The sequence below is a fragment of the Orcinus orca genome, chromosome 19, assembly GCF_937001465.1.
Source record: "Orcinus orca chromosome 19, mOrcOrc1.1, whole genome shotgun sequence".
In the NCBI taxonomy this organism is placed as follows: Eukaryota; Metazoa; Chordata; class Mammalia; order Artiodactyla; family Delphinidae; genus Orcinus; species Orcinus orca.
Genome location: NC_064577.1, coordinates 13833531 through 13852778, shown reverse-complemented (window position 1 = coordinate 13852778; position 19248 = coordinate 13833531). Strand labels below are relative to the sequence as shown.

General features: G+C 49.0%; 1 protein-coding gene across 22 annotated transcripts in view; it reads left to right on the top strand.

Annotated features, from left to right (window-relative positions):
• Positions 1-19248, top strand: part of GAS7 (growth arrest specific 7) — a 201320-nt gene that overhangs the window by 110537 nt on the left and 71535 nt on the right. For 12 of the 22 annotated variants that reach the window (XR_004481842.2, XR_004481849.2, XR_007473547.1 and 9 more), the window contains 2 exons: positions 10549-10669; positions 11462-11557. Coding sequence is in view for 2 of the 22 variants with exons in the window: in XM_033422858.2 (XP_033278749.1) it covers positions 10549-10669; positions 11462-11557 (217 nt within the window). In the remaining 20 variants the exon portion in view is untranslated. Of the gene's footprint in view, positions 1-10548; positions 10670-11304; positions 11383-11461; positions 11558-19248 lie in introns of those variants that run through there. The other 10 variants (XR_004481844.2, XR_007473553.1, XR_007473545.1 and 7 more) reach the window with 2 other exon arrangements.

Below are 19248 nucleotides of genomic sequence, written 5' to 3'. Positions count from 1 at the left end.
CTTTGTTAATCACAAGTGAGCAGAATCTCTTGGGTTTTTCCTGCTCAGAAGCCAGGAGTTGGAACGGGCTGCTGGGAGCTCACTGCCTCTTCCTTTATAGCTCTGAAGCATCAGGATCAGACACACCTGAGAAACAGGACAAAAGTTAGGGGCTTTCTCTGGGGTTCCCCAAGCCCCTCCAGACTCCAAGGTGGGGAAGCAGCTGTGGCTTCCCATCTTACTCCCGGAGCTGTTCTCTGTATTTCAGGAACATCCACGGGAACCCCTTTCCCCCCGTGGCCCTCAACACGGCCATGAGGCCTCTGAGTACCTGCTCCCAACCTCATAAACAGCAAGAGTGACTGTGATATTCAGTGGCATGTTTATGCTGTTTGGTCAATGTGGAGATTCTCCCGGGAGTTGCTGAAGAGAGCGCACCTCTCAGGTCCCTGTCGTGCTGGATGGTGTCACCAGGAAAAGTACCCGCCATCCAGAGTTCCTCGTTCCTTGCATTGTCTCCTCTTAAACCCTGTTAATTGGCCCTTCTGTCTTATATCTGTATGACGGTGCAACAATAACAAAATCTCTTTCCTCCAGGGTTGGTGAAGTGGGGCCCATGCAGGAATGCGTGCCGGGCCCACGTAGAAACCACTTTCCACCCTCTACTGCTTGGCCCCCAGACACTTCAAGGCCATGAAGTGGCCTCTGAACCAGGAGGGTTCATTCATCCAACGCTTTCTTGTCATTCGCAGTATCACTTGCAAAGCTTTTCTTCCATCCTTGCCCCGCTGGAGACCCCGTGGTTTCCAGTTGAGCAAGTTTTCCTGCTAGGGTTGACTTCCTGTATCCCTGCATGGGCTACATTGTAATTGTGTTAATCAAAATTCCTGGTTCACCAGATCACTCCCTTCCTTTTCACGGTCAGAAAATACAGAGTTTATTGTTCTGTGTCCTCTGCCTGTTCAGTCCTAAGAAACGTGCCCAGTGAGTTGACTGGCCCCCAGGGAGGCACTGGGGGGCTTGCTGATGGATATTCAGAGTGGCCAGGACTCTCGCTGACTCTTCAGGTGCCAGACACGCCTGCAGTGCTCAGAGCAGTTCAGCCTCCAGGCCCAGGGCTGACGGCTTTGTGGGTGCCGGGAGAAAACCCCCATGGCACTGATGTCCACCTCTCGGAGTGGATACCAGTGGCAGCCAGGGTGTGAGGCTTCCTCTAGCAGCGTCATGGATGGAGGACAGTGCTGGAGCCAGTGGGGGGATTGCGAAAGGTCGCTGCTACAGGCAAGGAAAAGCAAGGCAGACGCCCATGGAGAACGGGGCTGGCGAGTCCAGGTGCGTCACCCTCTGGCCACTGGTAGATATCACCCTGGGAGCTTCTCGGGGATGGGGTGGGTACAGGTCTGGCGTGATCAAGCGGGGGAGTCCAGCCAGAGGGATGTGAAAGTTACCCCATCCATCCATCCATCCATCCATTCATCTACCTACTCTGAGCAATGAGGCCTGAGGACACTTGGGTATCAGGTTTAGAAGAGTCCTGGGGGCTTTTGCATTTAAGTGATTAGAGCCTGGTTCGGAAATTTCCTTTAAAATGGACTCAAAGACACAACATTGTAAATCAACTATACTTCAGTAAAAAATTATTTTAAAAAAAAAGTAAATGTGGTGCAATAAAATAAAATAAAATGGACTCAGAGAAGCAGCCCTGCCAACCAGGTGATTTCAGTAAGAGGGGTGTGAGTATACTCATGGAGGGTTCTGGCAAAACCTCTGATGAGTCGGCCACATTTACTGAGAAACTCTGCACATAGAGAAGTGGAAGGGAGAAAGACATCCTGCGGCTCTGTGGCTCCTGACTGGTAAAAGCTAGAGGTGAGCCTTATGGTTTGACCCCCTTTCACACGGGGTCCAACCAGAGTGGATCAAGGGAAGCAGAAAAGCTCAGACTCAGGCTGGGCAGCAGTGACAGTCTTCTCTGAGTGCTGAGCCCGGCTCTGGCTTTGAGGGCTTCCAAAGGCAAACAGAGGAACAAATGAGATCTTCTAGAAGCCCTGGGTTCCTGAACTTTCCCTCATCCAGCAAAGTGCTTTGGGCCCACCCTGTCCGCCTTCATGGATTTCAGGGCTCAGGGCTCCCTGTGGAAGAAGGTTTGTGGTCTCCAGGGACCCTTCCCTTCTGCCGTGGTCCCTCTGGCTGGAAACCCGTCCTTCTCTAGAAAATAGAGGAGGGCAAATACCAGATGCCAGAGGATGGTAGCGAATTGCGCAGGTACCTGAAAGTCTTGGCAGGAGGGAGGAGAGGAAGAAGGGGACTTTCTTTATCAGGATGGGAAGGGAGAGTGGGATTCTGCTTCCTTTCTCTCGGTGTCCACACTTTTTTTCTCCTACCTCCTGATCTTTTCTAGTATTTTCTGGAATTTTTGATCTGGGTTTTTATTTATTTATTTTTTTACACTATGTATTGAGAATAGTCACCCTTACACATGTTCTGTAACTAGGTTTACGATGATTATTTACACATTTTTTATAAGCTGCTTTCAGTGTTCAGCCCTGGTCCTTTTTACCTCCAGGCCTTCATTCTTCACCTGTAATTGTTTTAATCTTTCAGGCAGTTGGAGTACATCTTTCAAGCACTTGATTGGTAAATATCCTGAACCCTTGTCCGTAGAGCAGTGTATTTCGATGGATTTCACTCATGAAAGACAGCTGTGGCCACATAGAATGGGCTTAGCATTTTTGACACCCTCCTCCCACTTAAAGGGTTGTAGGACTTTATCCTTTCTTTGCTGTGTAAATGTATTGTTAGAGGGTGTCAGCTTGTTGTTGGGCTTTTAAAACCCATTTTGCCTGGAGCAGTGCGTGACCTTCCTTTGTGTCTCTTCAAGCTGAGGGAAGTTTTCTTCCCCGGGGGCCCCCCCAATCAACCTATGTTTATAGTTTCTTTTCTGCTATGGCTTTTGTTCTAGTTTCTTCTTCAGGAACACCTAGCATCTCTTCTGTTGATTCCGTTTTCATGTTTTCCCATTTCCTTTGCATTCTGGGAAAAAAATTCTTCAGTTTGTTTTGTACATAACTGACTTTTTTTTTCTTTTTACAATACTGATTTTATATTCTATTGCAACCAATGTGGATATTTCTTTTATCACTACCTTTTAAATTTCCCTACAGTTTTGAGCACATCCTGTCCTTTTTTTATATCATTTTTTTAAACCAGCTTGCCTTTTTTCCATTAGTTCGTTCTCTCCTTATGACTTTGGCGTTTGTATAATAGATGCTGTATCTTCCTGTCCTCTTTTGAGGTTGCTAAATGGTTTCCTGGAATTTTTCTTCTGGAGACCAGATGAGCTCATGAGTAGACGTTTGTGCTGCTCCTGAGGCGTCTGGATGCTGTTCCTCAATTTAATTTCTGCACTTCAAGAAACACTGTATTATCTTGTGTCCCCCACCTCCCTGTACTCAAAGTTGAACAGTCCGTTCAGGCACTCCATGAAGAGCTGGGATTTGTTCACAGGTGGGGCACATGCATTGCTTGGACAGCCATTCTCTGTTTACTTGTTTGGGGAAATAGCCTCTCACATCTGTTTGAAGCCCAGTTTCTATTACAATTCCCAGTTTCCATCCATGCATCCATCCATCCAGTATTCTGGGTACTGAGCTGAGACTAAGAACAAGATGGACATGGCCTTGCCTTCCTGAATCTTACACGCTGTTTCTCTGTTGTGTGGCCCCTCCTCCTCCCCCTCCTCTTCCACTGCCCTGTGGCTGGGTCTCCAAATCTCTCACCCCTAGAAGAACATGAAGATGCTGTCAATGCCCATCCTCTTCCTACCAGCCTATGAAACTACTTGGGAGGACTACATTTCCCAGAATGCACTGTGCTGTTGCCATGGGTCCCCTCCTTCCTCCCTAGCTATTTTCTCTCAGTCACTCTCCATGGATAGAAAGGCTGCCAGAGCCACAGAGAACAATACTTTCACCTGTGAGACAGAGGAGAAGTGCTCAGTATTCTTGTGGACACAGACCCTGAGGCTGGCGGCATCGGTGTGGGAAGTGGGGCCCGGCTTCATGCCTTCTCTCTTACCCTGTAGCCAGAGATGATCTTTCCTTGGGTAGCTCTTCCCAGCTCTGTCTGGGAATCTCTCCACCCTGAACAGGTGTCAGCAGAAAGATGTAGGGTGGACGTGACTCTCCAGTCTCCAGCCCCGCTGGGTCTTGGGCTTCTTTTTTTTGGTCTTTTGTTTCTTTGTTTGTCTTAAGTTTATTTATTTTTGGCTACGTTGAGTCTTCATTTTAGGCTTATCTCTAGTTGAGGCGAGCTGGGGCTACCCTTTGTTGCGGTACACGGGCTTCTCATTGTGGTGGCTTCTCTTGTTGTGAAGCACGGGCTCTAGGTGTGCGGGCTTCAGTAGTTGTGGCAGGTGGTCTCAGTAGCTGTGGCACATGGGCTTCAGTAGTTGTGGCTCGCGGGCTCTAGAGCACAGGCTCAGTAGTTGTGGCGCAAGGGCTTAGTTGCTCTGCGGCATGTGGGATCTTCCCGGACCAGGGCTCGAACCCGTGTGCCCTGCATTGGCAGTCGGATTCTTAACCACTGCGCCACCAGGGAAGCCCCAGGTCTTGGGCTTCTTGGTGGCTCCCTTGCAACCCTGTCCCTAGTTGGTTGACCCATATTGAGTGACAGTGGAAGCCGCTTCTGGCCTCCGGGTCGGGGACTGCTCAGCGCGCCCCTGTAACAAACTGGTTCCCGGGGGCTGATGGCTCCCAGGCACACCTGGCCACGCCCTGGCTGCTCCCCGGTGTCCCAGCTGGCTGTGCCGTTGGGAAGGGAGAACTTGCTGGCGAGTTCTTTATGGAGATGCCTTCAGGCGCTGCCAGTCACGGCACCGGACTCATTAGCAGTCATTGCCATGGCAACGGGTCTGCCAGAAAGTGGCTCGTTAGGCTGACAACTTCAGCGCTGTTATATATAGATCTGGGTGGGGGGGAGGGGGGCTGTGAGGGCCGTGGAAATGCCTTTCTTTAGCGCTCCTATTGCTTCTGGGTTTGGGGTGTGAGAAGACGCGGAATGGGGGGACCTTAAAACCGTCCGATCCGGCTGCAAAATCAAGTGTCTGACGGCCCCCCATTACCACCGGCAAGTACCGTTTGCTCACACCTGCGGAAGGTAAGAACCAGGTGCTTCCGGAAGTCTCGTAAGGGGCAAGGAGTCCTGGGTTGAACTTGAAGAAACTGGAGGGCGTCTGAGTGTGGGGTTCGTACTGCCTGGAGGCTGCAGAGGCAAGATAAGATCTCTTAGAATAGTCTGTCTGAAGGGTCTGGGCTACGGGACAGGAGTGTCTTCTTTATAAGTAAGGCAGCCAAACACTGTCTTTTTATAAATTATTAATTTTCTGTTCCCAGTTTTGATCTCAGAAGTGATGTTTTCTCTCCATCCCTCCTTCTAAAGAAAGCTGCAGACCATCTCTTCTGCGTTCATTGAGCATGAGATTTAAGGGTACATGTTAAAAAGCAGCTTTCTAGGCTCAAGGTTGATTGTGGAGTCAGAGCCCCGGAATCTGCTCTTTAACCCACATCGCTGGTGACGGACGGGGTGTCCCAGGGACCACACTTTGAGAAACACCACTGTAGGGGGATTTGTGTTTAATCTCTAGGTGACTTCCCTTTGTCTGCTCTTATTTTCCCCTCCGAGGAGGGGATCAGTAGCCATCATGAAGAGGAAAATTTCTTTGGTTGTGTTGTTCTATGTAGGGAGACAAGGAAGTCAGCCCACAGACGGGGAACGTGACTGGTTGGACGTGGGTGGTGATATTTCTGCACGTCTCCTGGGAAGGCATATGCTCGTTTGGAGACCGTGAGACAGGCAGGAGAAGCAGGCCTGAGTTGCCATCCTCCTTGCCCGGGTGCTGGGATGTCAGGTGGTCCAGGTGAAGATACAGGGCTGATCACAGACAGCTGGGGAGAGAGGAGCTGAGGGTAACTAGGATTTGGGAAACTGGGTAGAAACAAAGCTAATATTTTTAACTGGTTTCACCAATTAATTAACTGTGCAGTGTTGGGTGAGATATTAAACTCTGTGAGTCTCAGATTCTTCCTTTTAAAATGGGAAAAAAATGGCATCTCTGTGGCAGGCTTGTGGTAATGATTAGAGATGAGTTTGTGAAGCACCTGGCCCAGTCCTTGGTGCACTGTAAACATTTGGTGAAAGTCATTATCAATGAGCGCAAATGGGATCTGAGCTCAGATGTTTCTTGAGGACCTTCTAGACTAGGGTTCTGAAGTGGTCTAGAAATTCTTGATGTTCCGTAGGAGATAGGGTGAGTGAGTAGGTGCACACGTGCCTCCATTTTGGGGGCAGAAGAGCCATAGTTTTCTTTAGATTCTCAGAGGATGGGCTGTCATATACAGTTGAAGAGGTTGTTTACTCAACAAGGGGACCCAGATTGGTGGGGGGCGGGGGGAGTCAGGGACAGCTGAAACCCAGCCTTGCACTCAGGGGTCTGGCCCATCTGGGGAAGAGGCAGCGTTTTCTCATTCCCACAAAGCAGTCCTGTGCATGAGGTTAAGAATTTCTTAGTTGGAAGAAACTGGCTTCATCTCCCCCGATTCATACTCCTTCAGCTCATGTTCATTGTAGGTGGGGCCCCCAACCTCACCCCTCACCCCTGCTTCTAGTTCCTATTCCCATGGGAAAGAGCTGCTGAAATGGGGAGAAGCCACAGGACTAGGGAAGGCAAGGGAAGGATTTAAGTTGGAAGGAAACTAATTAGAAGAATAGGTTTGGCAGAGACCTTAATTACTGGGTAGTTACTCACGCTGAATCCTCTTGTTGGCTGTGGGGCAGCTCTCCCAGGAGGCCTGCCCCTCCATGACCACGAGGAATGAGGTAATGGTGGTGGTTTGGGCCTCTTAGATGAGGGCCTGCAGGTGGGAAGGCCAACTGTGTGTGTGTGTGTGTGTGTGTGTGTGTGTGTGTGTGTGTGTGTGTGTGTGTGTGTGTGTGTGTGTGTGTGTGTGTGTGTGTGTGTGTGTTAAAATACACCTAACATAAAATTTACCGTCAGTGACATTTATACCTTCGCAGTTTTGTGCAACCATCACCACTGTCTAGTTCCAGAACATTCTCATCACCCCAGAAAGGAATCCCTGTCCTCATTTCCCCCTCCCTCCAGCCCCTGGCAACCACGAATCTGCTTTCCGTCTCTACGGACTTTTCTGTCCTGGATATTTCCCATCAGTGAGATTGTACGATATGTGGGGTTTTGTGTCCAGCTTACCTCATGCAGCATGATTTCAGGGTTCATCTGTGTTGTAGTGTGTATCAGTACTTCATTCCTTTGCATGGCTGAATATTCCTTTTTATGGACACACCACATTTCGTTGGTCCGTTCATCAGTTGACGGACACTTGGGTTTTTTCTACCTGTCGGTAATTGTAGAAATGCTGCTGTGAACATGTGCGTACCAATTCTGTGTTGGAGTGTTGTTTTCAGTTCTCTTGGGGATGTAGCCAGCTGTCTGCACGTCTTTATTTTTTTTTAATATTTATTTATTTAGTTGGCTGCTCTGGGTCTTAGATGCGGCATGTGGGATCTTCATTGCCTCACGTGGGCTCTTAGTTGTGTCATGCATGTGGGATCTAGTTCCCTGACCAGGGATTGAACCCGGGCCCCCTGCATTGGGAGCGCGGAGTCTTAACCACTGGACCACCAGGGAAGTCCCTGTCCACGTGTCTTTGACTCCTGACTTACTACAGGCCAGCCAACGGGAGGAACTTCTTTCTGGAAGAGGGGAGAAAACAAGGGGACTGTGGCTGCCTGGGGGGCAGGGCGGAGGCAGAACACAGTCAGATGGTGGGCAGAGCGGGGCCCCGTGGCCATGCTGGAGGGGATGTGGAGACCTCTTTGCCACGTTGGCCAAATTAGGAAATTGGCTGAGTTGGCCCGGGTGCCCCCCTCCCCTCTTTCAGCACCTCTTGGCCCTTCTGGGCTCAGCATCAGGGATGCCTCCCCCAGGTACCTTCCAAAGGGTCCTGCGTTTCCCGGACGGGGGAGACCTCAGAGCCATCGTGGCCCCTACCTGGCCATCAGTGTCCTCAGACGGAAACCCGGGCTTCTTCTGACCCTACAGAGTTAGGCAGGTTAACCAGTCATTCTAAAGAGAAGAGCACCATGCAGCTGTGGAGACAGGACAGATGTCACTGGTGCTATTTCACAAGGGGGACCCAGAGGGGCGGAAGGTCCGGTCCACGCTCTCCACCAGCCCAGCTAAGGAGAGGTCTTTTCACCAGAGTATGTGAGTCGGCATCGTGACCCAGTGGCCTCCCCTGCAGGGTCTGTGTTTGCCTTCTAAGCTGAGGAGTCCTGGAAACAGAAACCTCAGAGGAGGGACTGTTAACGGGGACATTTCAGCCGCAGTGATGGGGCGGGTGGGGCGGAGGCCGGGTGTGTGACCCTGAACTTCACGTTATGGGGGGCAGAGGCTGTGTGAAGCCTGGTCTTGCTCCGCCTTGAACGGCCCCCCATTCCGCTGGGAACGCCCATTGGGCACAACTGGTGACAGGCACTGTCCTAGATGGCCAGTTTGTTATTAATCTCCACGGCATCTGCCACAACTGGGCTGATGTTTCACAGATGTGGCAATAGACACAGCTGGTTGAGTCACTTCCCCAGGTCACGTGGCAGCTCAGGGGCCGTGTCAGGATTGAGTGAGCCTGAGGCGGGCTGGTTTTCACGGTGCTTCTGGGTCCCTCTCTCCTCTGCAACCTATTTCTGGCCACGTCCGTCTCTGAGCCTTGGTTAATACCTCTTAACAATGTCTCATTTCTTACCAGGTTATTTAGACAAGCTGTAATCTGGCCTTCCCTTCTTGGATGCTCTAAGTTACCTGAACTCAAGCAGAAGCAACCTGGTTCTATTGATAGAATGTTCCTCTCTTCAGCCAACCTCCTGAGCTCCCCACTCGTATTTTACTCCCAACTCCACTCAGCCAAAATGTCTGTCTCCTGCCTGTGGGATATGTTATCCACACAGACACTGTACTCATCACAGGGCTTGCGTGTGTTTCGACCGCCTTCCAATCTGGAAGAGGCCGGAGCAGTGTCTGGACGCCTAGGTAAACGTGCACAGCGGTGTGCCTGGGCTCAGTGGACATGCTCTGCTGGTGAGGAGGCCTCCTGGCTGCTCTCTGGCCCCTGGTAGTTCTTTTAGAAGCCAGCGCACGGAATCAGAGAGGAGCCGTAAGCTAACAGGTGTGGGAGACAGAAGCGATCGGGGCGTGGGGGAAAGCTTTTAGTTAAATTGTGAAAATTCATAATGAAACATACACCGCCGTTACTCAGAGGGCCATGGGGTGACTGTGTTTACTCGAAGTCCCAGGAGAAGCTAGGATTGATCCCATCCCACTGAGGGTGTGCAGGGCACCGCAGGAAGCAGAAGCACGTGGCTTTGCAGCTTCAGAAAAGCTGAGAGGAGTCTGGGAGCTGTGTGTCTCTACTGCTCACTTTCAATCTCTTATCTTCCTAAGCGGTGGTCATCAGTGATCAGAACCTGCCTCCGTGGGCATGGCTGGGGGATGCTGAGGGCACTTAGGAGCTGACGCGGTTTAATATGTCTGAACAGGGTCCAGCTTTGTTGAGAAATTCACAGCACCTCTCCTCGTGTGGCTGGAATTCTGATTTTAGTCAATGTACTTTCTTCACAAGGAACAGCAATTGTATGACGGGCTAACTTGGACCTTCTTATTTTTCAATGTTCTTTAGCTAACAACTTTTGCTTTTGTGTTTATTGAAGAAAATTTAGATGAGAGAGAGAAGCAGAAAGAAAAGAATAAAAATTCCCCAGAATCCCACCACCACAGATCGCCTCTGTTTTAGCCTTTGTGTCTGCATCTTGTTTTTCTGTTCTATGCTTTTTCTCTGATTTTTTTTTTCAAAGTACTGCCGTGCATAGTTTAAAGAATTAAACCGCACATCAGTGCGTACGATAGAAAGGAAGTCTGTTTCGACTCAGATTCCCAGCTCTCTTTGCGAGAGTGATTTGGACACTTGACTAGAAAAACCCCACCTAGATCGTCATTGATTCCTGGCTTTATTATGGAAGGTTGAACATCTCGCTCTGCTGAGACTTGCATTAATTACTCCTGGTCAGTTCCCACAGCAGGCCCTGGGCCTTGTCTGCTGCTGTATTTGGTGTTCCTGAGGATTTTCAGATTCCACAGTGGGAGCTGGAGAGTGACCCGCCTCCTCCAGGCAGGTGCAGCGACGCTGTGAGTGGTTTTCTGGGGGCCCGGGAGGAGAAAGCCCAGCTCTTGTGTTAACTGACGGGCATCTCCCCCGTCCTCTGGGGGGTGCTGTCCCTTCTGCGGTGGTTCTGAAAATCAAGGGCTGCTCACACCTCACGCTCAGGCAATCCCGGACATTACACCTGCAGCCCGTAACCTCCCCCAGGGAGGCCCGTGGGCCACACGCCCCCGCCAGTGTCGAGCCATTGCAGGGAGACTTCATCTGCCTCTGACTTCCTGGTTGAAAGACAGTTGCAAAAATGCCACATGTGTGTGACCTTCTCTGTCTTCCTCCACAGAAGCCTGGAATGGTCCCCCCTCCACCGGGAGAGGAAAGCCAGACCGTTGTCCTTCCACCGGGCTGGCAGAGCTACTTGTCCCCTCAGGGCCGGCGCTACTATGTCAACACGGCCACCAATGGTGAGTCCCGCTCTGGGCAGCGTCCTGCGCCAGCCCCGGGGTCCTGTCCGCCTGGAGGGGTGGTTCTCTCCTCCCTCCTTCACCTCCTGGGCTTTAGACTTTTCTTCCCAAAATCTACCTCAGAAGCTGCAGGGGAATCTTGCCTTCTTCACAGGGCTGGGTGGCAGGGGGCTGAGCCTGGGTGGGGAAAGCTGCCCTTCAAAGTTGGGGTCATCCTTGGAACCTCACAACCACCCGGCATCTTTGTGGAACCCAGCCTCATGGTCTGGGGCTGTGTTTTCCAAACTGAGATCGCCAGAGGGTCTGCGGTCCACAGCTGGTTTAAATCAAATCAAACAGGTTACGCTACTGCATGATTTGTTGGAACTTGGAATGCGCTGATTGATACCCAAACAAGGGTTATGAGAGTGGGGTTTCCCTAATTACATCACAACATCGCTCTCTCTTCCCTGAAGTATCTCACTGGCTGGAGTTTCTTAGGATGTTTTCTGGGAAATTCTGGGGCTAGTTATGGATTATTTATTCTAACCGGTAGTTAGAGGTTCCCTGTGCATTTCTGAGTTGGGTCAGGACCACATCTCTTTGCCTCCGATTATTGTAGGCCTCCTGAGCCTTCACAACCACTCCAGGATCCTAGCACGTAGGCTGTAGGATGACCTGCAGGAAGGCTGGAGCAGGGTCGTACAAGGAGGAGTGGCGGCATCTATAACAAGGTGGACAGAGCAGTGTACAGGCTGTGGTCTCGGGCTGGGCAGAGCAAAGCCAGCCATCAGCTCTGTCTCTTGACCCCAGGGAAACTGCCACCAGAGAACGGAGAGGATGGAAACACAGAAAGTGAGATTTGGTGGGAATCACAGATGTGTGTGCCAAGGCAGAACGTGGATTCGGGTAGGATTTCGGCACCTCACTTCCCCCACCTGTGCCTACCTGACTTACGGCTACCTCCTGCCTCCCGACAGCACCATTGATATGGTCTATGTTTATGAACCTGCACTTGGCGGGAGCGGGGTGGGGAACTGGTGACAGGAGAGCCAGCTGCTGTCTAGAGGAAGCAACAGAGAAGGCAGCTGACAGCTGCCACTTGGGGCGTCTGGTTTGTTTATATTGCCTGGCAACCTGGCCTTCTGCTCAAGGAGGGGTGTTCTAGTTGAAGAGGTAACCAGGGGTTTCTAGGAAAAGGGAAGCAGAACTATTTCTGACCATTCTAATCAGAAGCTTCCTCACAATAAGCACAGAGCAGCTTTGTACTGTTATCAGACTTTGAAGTTTCGGAGGTGAGTGTGTTTATGGGCAGTGCCCCATCTGTAAAATGCGGAAGTTGGACCAAATGATCCTGAGATCATCAAGAATTCGGCTCCATTCTTGTCCTGAATTAGCCACTCTGTTGCAAAGGGGCAGAAGGGTAAAAGTAGCTTTCTAAAATCTAACTGATTTTTTAAAAATAGCCGTGTAACAAACAGTCCGTTGCTAGTATATGCTCTCATTCATTTAACTAGCCCTCTCTTTAGTAAGGGGATAGTTAAATCCCATTTTATGTTACCAGGCAGTGTGAATTTCCAATAACTTGCATGTCAAAGAATAGGGTTCTTTTTTCAGCCATTTAAAAATGTAAAAGTCGGGCTTCCCTGGTGGCGCAGTGGTTGAGAGTCCGCCTGCCGATGCAGGGGACACGGGTTCGTGCCCTGGTCCGGGAAGATCCCACATGCCGCGGAGTGGCTGGGCCCATGCGCCATGGCCGCTGAGCCTGCGCATCCGGAGCCTGTGCTCCGCAACGGGAGAGGCCCCAACAGTGAGAGGCCCGTGTACTGCAAAAAAAAAAAAAAAAAATGTAAAAGTCGATCTTAGTTAAGGAGTTCCCAAGCTGTATGATGACATGCATGTGTTGGCCCATGGGCCATATTGGTTGCTGTATTCCTGGCTCCTTGGTCTTGCATTCTAGACACATGCCAGCTTTTTTTTTTAATCAATAATCAAACAATTACATTTACTGTGTATATATTATATGTCGAAATGCACTAAATTACCCATAAATAATTTTACTTTGCCTACTCAACAATCCAGTATAACAGTGGTTCTCAATAGGGACAATTTTGCTCACCAGGGGGCAAGTCTGAAAAGAATTTTGATTGTTCCAACTGGGGAATATACTGGCATCTAGTGAGTAGAGGCCAGGGATGCTGATAAATATCCTACAGGGCACTAGACACATGCCAGTTTTATTCATTCGTTGTTTAATTCATTCTTCATCTGGTTGATTGAATTGTTCAGTCAACAAACATGTGTTGGGCCTCACGTATGTTCCAGGCAGAGTGTTGGATGCTGAGGATATAATAATAAAAAAGAAGCAGCCTCAGCCCTCAAATTACTTCTACTAATGGAAGCAGATTTTATTTTTTTTTATTTTTAGTTTTGGCTGTACTTTTATGTTTTTGGCCATATTTTAAACTTTTGATCCAGCTTGCAGGATCTTAGTTCCCTGACCAGGAATCAAACCTGGGCCCTGACAGTGAAAGCGCCAAGTCCAAACCACTGGACCATCAGGGAATTCCCAGAAGCAGATTTTAAATGAGTCCATATTTGATTGCAGTCGAGAGCAGGGCTGTGAAGGAGGAGTCCACAGTGTTTTGAGAGCATGTCCCAGAGAGACCCTGGGAGGTCAGGGGAGACTTCCTGGAGGAGGAGGTTCCCTTCAGCTGAGATGAGAAGCATGACAACAATATCGGTCATGTTTGGAGGGATCATGCAGACCCTGAACATCACGTTAAAGATTTTGCTTTTTAGTTTTAAGGCACTAGGAAGACCAGATATCTTTCTGATTCTCCTCTGGAATCTTAGCCCCATTTTGTTTGGCTGCTGGGCTACTTTGTAAATTTTTTAATCTGACTGCCTTTCTGCAGGAAGGTGCTTATCAGAGCAGCCTCTTGCTCTTCTCACACCCACGTTTATCTGACCCCTGACTCCTGGAAGCATGTGTCTCCTCACAGCCGGGCCAGCTGCACCCACCTTTCCACCCCAACTCTTGGATCGCTGCTGCCCTGGGACTCTGGCCAGAATCACTCGCCACTGTCCAGGAAGCAGACCCCCTTCTCGCAGGCACCGTGAGCCGTTTCTTTCTTCTTCTTTCTGTCTGTCCACCTTGCTTCCAAGCTCTCCTGGTCTCCCTTAATCCCTAATCGCTGCTTTTGCAGAGGGCGCTGGGGTACCATAGACGTGCTGTCCCCGTTTTTTACACCATGTACAAATGTAAGGAGTTGAAAGCCCAATTTACATTTGTATTACCCTGCTCTGGCTAATCTGCTTATTTTCAAATCCGTTTAGGATTTTCTGCATGGGGATTGTTACAGGGCTGCTGTGCTGGGCTGTGGGGTACGAAATCAAACAGGAGGCCATCTCCGCCTTCAGCGACTGCAGGTGTGATGGAGTCAGAAACACGGAAACCCATGAGTGTTTCGGGTGTTAACGTGGAAACCTGCAGGCCCAAGGAAGGGGGTCGCCAGCTTTATCTGGGTGTCAGACAAGTCTTTGAGAGCAGGGATGCGGGGTCCTTGCCTTGGGCGTTTTCAGCTGCAGTGGCAGCACGAGCAGAGGGGAGGCAGCAGGGGGAAGGCTGATGTGGCTGGCGTGGGTGAGGAACAGAGAGGGGGGGACTTGGGGGTCTGATCCACTAAAGACCCCAATGGGGCACCGTGAAGAGTTGGGGCTTTGCCCTGTGGGCGTGGAAAGCGATGGAAGCGCTGGCTTGACATCCTCAGAATATTGCGGCGATATTGCTCGTGCAGCAGAGTGATGGGTTATAGGATGGTGAGCAGGAACCTGACAGGCTCAATGAGAAGAGAAGTAATGAGGTCAGCTCCGTGTCTGTAGTGTGGCCGGAGAGGAGGAGATACGATCTGTCAGACGGGGTGTGGCAGGTCCAGGAAAGAAGAACGCACAGATTCCTTTTCTGCCTTGTGTGCCGGAGCTGTTCAGTGAGAACAGGGAACTTGGGAGGAATGGCTTTGGAAGAAAGAAGATGATTCCACGTTGAGCATACCGTTCCTTGGGGAACATTCAGGGAGAGATGGGCAGTGTATGTTGGACGGATGGGTCTGTGACTCAGGGGTCGTCATCTGGGCTAAAGATGAGGCACTGGGGAGCTGTGTGGGTGCACGGCATGGTGGGCAGAGAGCAGGCTGGGTTACACCCCCACTTGTCCCTTGGTCTGACTCCGTTGTACAGGGACCGACCTGCACAAGCCCAGGTAGCGGCCCAGAACTTGCATTTCATCAGCAGAGAACTGAAATCAGGAGCGTGCAGGAGGTCACCCAGGGCAAGCCTCCAGGGGAAAGAGAGCCCTGCAGAACCACACTTAAGGGAGGGGCAGAGGGGGCTCGGGAAAGAATCGTCAGAGATGTGAGGCTTCCAGGAGCAGGCAGTGTCCTGAATGGCAAAGGAGAAAAGATTGTCAAGACAGACTGAAATACAGGTCAGATTTATGGTGGGGGAGGGGACATTGTAAGTCTTTGGGGAAAGCACACATTATTTAATAAATGGTGTTGGGCCAGATGGCTAACAGGAAATTTTGTTGGGTAAGTTAATGCAATGACACTATTGTTTTCGTAGAAACTCAGCGAGGCCATCAGAGCATGAGACTTTGGGAGGCATCTTCCCCCCACCCATCTCCCCTTATCTCCTCACAGTTTATGGCTCTCTGGGGCATTTTGTCGGGCAGGGTGGTACTGAGCTCAGGCCCCAGGGTTCTGGTATCAGGAAATTGCTTGTGCTGCAGTGCTCGGGTTCTACCCAAAGTTGACACTATTGCCAAAAATGAGAGTGTGTTTAGTTTCTGGTTATTGAGCTATTATCAGTAGCCAGCCTATTCAGGGACCTAAGCTAGTGTTAAGTGGGACCTCTTATTTGCATAACAAATAACTGCATTTCAAGAAAACAGCACAAAGTTGTTTTGTTCCATTTATCATTGGAAGCTCAGATATGCACATTTAATCACTTAACAGCGATAGGGTCAGAGGTATTCAGGTCTTCTTTTTGGAGAGATGCTGGCTTTTTAGATATTATTTAAGATATATTTTTACAATTTGGACCTCGAAGGGATATTTCAAGCCAGTAACGATGGCCAAGCTTAGTTTTGCTTAGTGTATGAGTCAGTATTTTATCTCTTACATAGATTAATCTTTATATACTTTAAATCTGATAGTTTCATTTATCTGTCTTTCATTTCTAAAGAAAGAGGATCATTTGAAGAGGGTGCCTTAGTCCTGTTTCCCCGAGAAAGCAGAGCCTGAGGCAAGGATTAAGTGTTAACACCTTATTTGGGAGGTATAAGCCCAGAATGGTGAGGGTGGGTGAGGGGGAAGAGAGGCAAAGGAAGATGCTGGCTAGCCTTGACAGTGAACTGACAGCCAGCGGGTTGCTCAGCAAGTGTGTTCGCTTCTCTGGAACCAGGTTTGCAGAGAGGAGTCATGCCTTGGAGTAGTCCACGGGAGAGCAGAGGTGTTTTATCTGCTCCCCTCCTTCTCATCTCCTGTTTCCCACTGGCCACGCTTCTCTGCTTGGAGAGCCGTTTCCCCCCACTTTGGGGTGTAGCATCTGACCCCCAGCAGCCTCTTGGAAAGCCTTATTCCACCCCCACAGAGTGATGCTTCAGCCAAGCCCAAGGCGATGGTCAGTGGAGCGTGGGTGAGGTACCCACCAAAATAGGAGGAGGCAGTCGATGGAAACGTGAGGAAGAGCCCAGTGTCTGTCCCAGCCTGGAGGCTCCTGTCCCACTGTGTGCTGGGCTGTGCATCTCTCTCCACTGTCAGGCCTTGATGACTTGATTATTTACAGGGTTTTGGTGGCCGATGACTTTTACTCAGTCATCCTAGGGGGAACCTTACAAATCATTGAACACAGCAGTCGGCAGTCTACAGCCCTTGGGCCAAATTCAGCTTGCAGCCTGTTTCTGTAAATAGAGTTTAATTGGAACACAGGCGTGCTCTTTTCTTTTCTTTTTTTTTTTTAATATATATTTATTTTAATTTTTGGCTGCGTTGGGTCTTTGTTGCTGTGCGGGTCTCGTTGTGGTGAGCGGGGGCTACTCTTCGTTGCGGTGCGTGGGCTTCTCATTGCCGTGGCTTCTCCTGCTGCAGAGCACGGGCTCTAGGCGTGCGGGCTCCAGAGCGCAGGCTCAGTAGTTGTGGCACAGGGGCTTAGTTGCTCTGCAGCATGTGGGATCTTCCCGGACCAGGGCTCGAACCCACGTCCCCTGCATTGGCAGGTGGACTCTTAACCACTGCACCACCAGGGAAGCCCCTCTTTTATTTTCTTATTGCCTAAGGCTGCTATTGCCCAAAGATGGCAGAGTTGAGTGGGGTCCATATAGCTCACAAAACCAAAAATGTTTACTCTCCGGCCTTTAAAAGAAAAAGTTTGATGATCCCCAGCCTAACAGATAGAACCCGTTCATTTTACACACGAGGAAGGGAGTCCCCCATGGGGTAAAGGGACTCAGTCAAAGTTACCTGCCCATTCAAAGACCAAGCTATGCTTGGATCCCCTGTCTTCTAATCTTTTCCTTTTTACCTCAGTATACAGGAGGATGGGCATGGGGGAGGGCAGTGACTTAATTTGCAATAAGGATAACCGAGTTCATGGATTAGTAGCAAAAACAATCCGAGATAACTTTTATTTTTAAGGGAAACACAACTATCTTCTGAGAGCATCAACTGAAACCCAGGAGAGCTGGGAACTGTTTTTAAGCTCTTTTGACAAAGAATTCATATGTATAAATGTTTTATTATGTTTGTGAGCCAAACGTGGAGGATTAAACCAGGATTTGAGCTTTTGGATTCATTTACCAAATAATAGGCACTTTTCTTGATTTCTGGTTTTAATTTTTCTTTAAATGAGTAGATTCCCATCTAACTTTATTACAGCAGGAGCTAATGTGAGTTTCTGGATAAGTTTTCCAGTAGAACCCTTTTTAAAAGCATTCCTTGAGCTTCTCTTTGTTACAAATAATTGGAATACTTGAGAGAGCAGCCCTGATAATTCTCAGTTAATAAAAGTTGCCCTGAGAAACTTCTGCACCCAAAAACATCAGTCTGTTTTCATCTGTCCATCTGTGTTGAACAAATGTGAGACTAAAACGATGCTTTTATTTGGCACATTCAGTTGATTGAAATAGGTGTGTGTGTGTGTTCATGTTTTTTATTTTAGCTGTATTATTTTTCTTTCATGGACTCTTTCTTAATGGGAAGCTGTGAGACCTTAAATCTTACTATTCATCTGTTTCTGTGGGGTTGCGTTTTTCCCTTCCAGAGAATTCATTTTAATCTGTAATATTAAGGCAACACTTTAGTACACAACACATCTCTCATTTCTCAGCAGTTTTTAAGCAGTTTTAAATTCTCCTGGAATTTTGGCAGGTGCCAAGTGGGTTAGAGAGTCATTCACGCTGCCAGGACGTTGAAGTCCCATAAAAATCAAAACACAAAGCAGACGGAATTTTATTGTTTGCTAGTGTTACTTTGAAAAAGACAACTTATTGGTCAACAGTGTAAGAACTTTCCTCATTGGATGTTAGGTGGGGTCTCCAGTTAGCAGCAAGTGGTTCAGATCTGGAATAAAATAGAATGTATGGCATAGGACCCAGCAGTTCCACTCCTAGATATCTACCCAAGAGAACTGAAAACGTGTCCACACAAAAATTTATACATGAATGTTCATAGCAGCATTATTCATGATGGCCAGAAACAACCCAAACGTCCATCAGCGAATGAGTGGATAAACAAAATGTGGTCTGGGAATTCCCTGGCGGTCCAGTGATTAGGACTCCATGCTCTTACCCACGAGGGCCTGCGTTCAATCCCTGGTTGGGGAACTAAGATCCCACAAGCTGCTCGGTGTGAGCCCCCCCCCCCACCAAAATTAATATCCGAAACAAAATGTGGTCTGTCCCTGCAATGGGAAGTTATTCAACGATAAAAAGGAAGCAAGTACTAATGGATACATGCAACATGCATGGGTGAACCTTGAAAATATCGTGCTAAGTGAAAGAAGCCACACACACAAAGCCATATGTTGTGTGATTCCATTTATATGAAATGCTTAGAACAGGCAAATCCATAGACCCAGATAGTAGATTCGTGGTTCCAGGGACTGGGGAGAAGGGGTAACTTCTCACGGGTAAGGGGTGTCCTTTTGAGGTGATGAAAATGTTCTAAAATTAGATAGTGTTGACGGTTGCACATCTCTGTGAATATACTAAAAGCCCCTGTAATGTATGCTTTTAGAGAGTGAGTTTCATGGTATATGAGTTATATCACAATAAAAACAGGCATATAGAGGTAGGTGGGTGAGTTGGTGACTTTCCTGGTGTCCTTCTAGAACAAGTCCTTTGATGCCTCAGTTGGGCATTCCTTCTGCCCGATTCCCAAACTTTGGTGGGCATTGAAGCACATAGGGAGTTTGTTTAAAAATATCGATACACAGGTCCTGCCGCAGACCTACTGAATTGGAATCTACTATTTGGAGCGAGTAAAAATTTCTGCTTTATATCTTTAATTGTTTTCTGATAGTCACCACCTATTTTTGACGTC